Genomic DNA, 434 nt, shown 5'->3' with positions numbered 1-434 from the left:
TGGCCCGGGGGGTGGTGGGCCGGCGGGGGGGAGACCGGCCGGTGAGGTGCCCGTCCCTCCACCCCCGCCGGGGGAGCCCAGAGCCCTCCTCAGCACAGCCGAGGCGGTGGGCAGGGGACAGAGGCGCGGTACGTACCGAGGCTTTGGGGTCCACGCCATTGCTCTGGGAGCGGGAGCTGAAGGAGGAGCGCAGGGTCGAGCTGTACTGACCACCTGCAGGACAGCGACAGAGGAGGCAGCGTGAGCACGGGCAGGGCAGGAAGGGACCTGGAGATCAAAGATCGCCCCAGCTCATCCCAGGGGGACCTGCTGCGGGAACCACGGCAGCGCAAGCGGAGCTGGGGGGACAAAGGGGTGGGAGGAGGCTGGCTTCACCTGCCCGCTGGCCACGGGGAGCAGAAGTGGCCTCTCCCGCCACCCCACGGACCCCACGG

At 71.7% G+C, this 434-nt stretch overlaps 1 protein-coding gene across 1 annotated transcript in view; it reads right to left on the bottom strand.

Annotated features, from left to right (window-relative positions):
* PKP3 (plakophilin 3) overlaps positions 1–434 on the bottom strand; it is an 11,609-nt gene that overhangs the window by 4,801 nt on the left and 6,374 nt on the right. The window contains exon 3 of the mRNA XM_017732763.1: positions 137–213. Coding sequence (XP_017588252.1) covers positions 137–213 — 77 coding nt within the window. The remainder of the gene's footprint in view (positions 1–136; positions 214–434) is intronic.

This window comes from Corvus brachyrhynchos, unplaced genomic scaffold, assembly GCF_000691975.1.
Source record: "Corvus brachyrhynchos isolate BGI_N302 unplaced genomic scaffold, ASM69197v1 scaffold624, whole genome shotgun sequence".
In the NCBI taxonomy this organism is placed as follows: domain Eukaryota; kingdom Metazoa; phylum Chordata; class Aves; order Passeriformes; family Corvidae; genus Corvus; species Corvus brachyrhynchos.
Note: the sequence above shows the minus strand (reverse complement) of the source record. Positions and strands in the feature narration are given on the sequence as shown.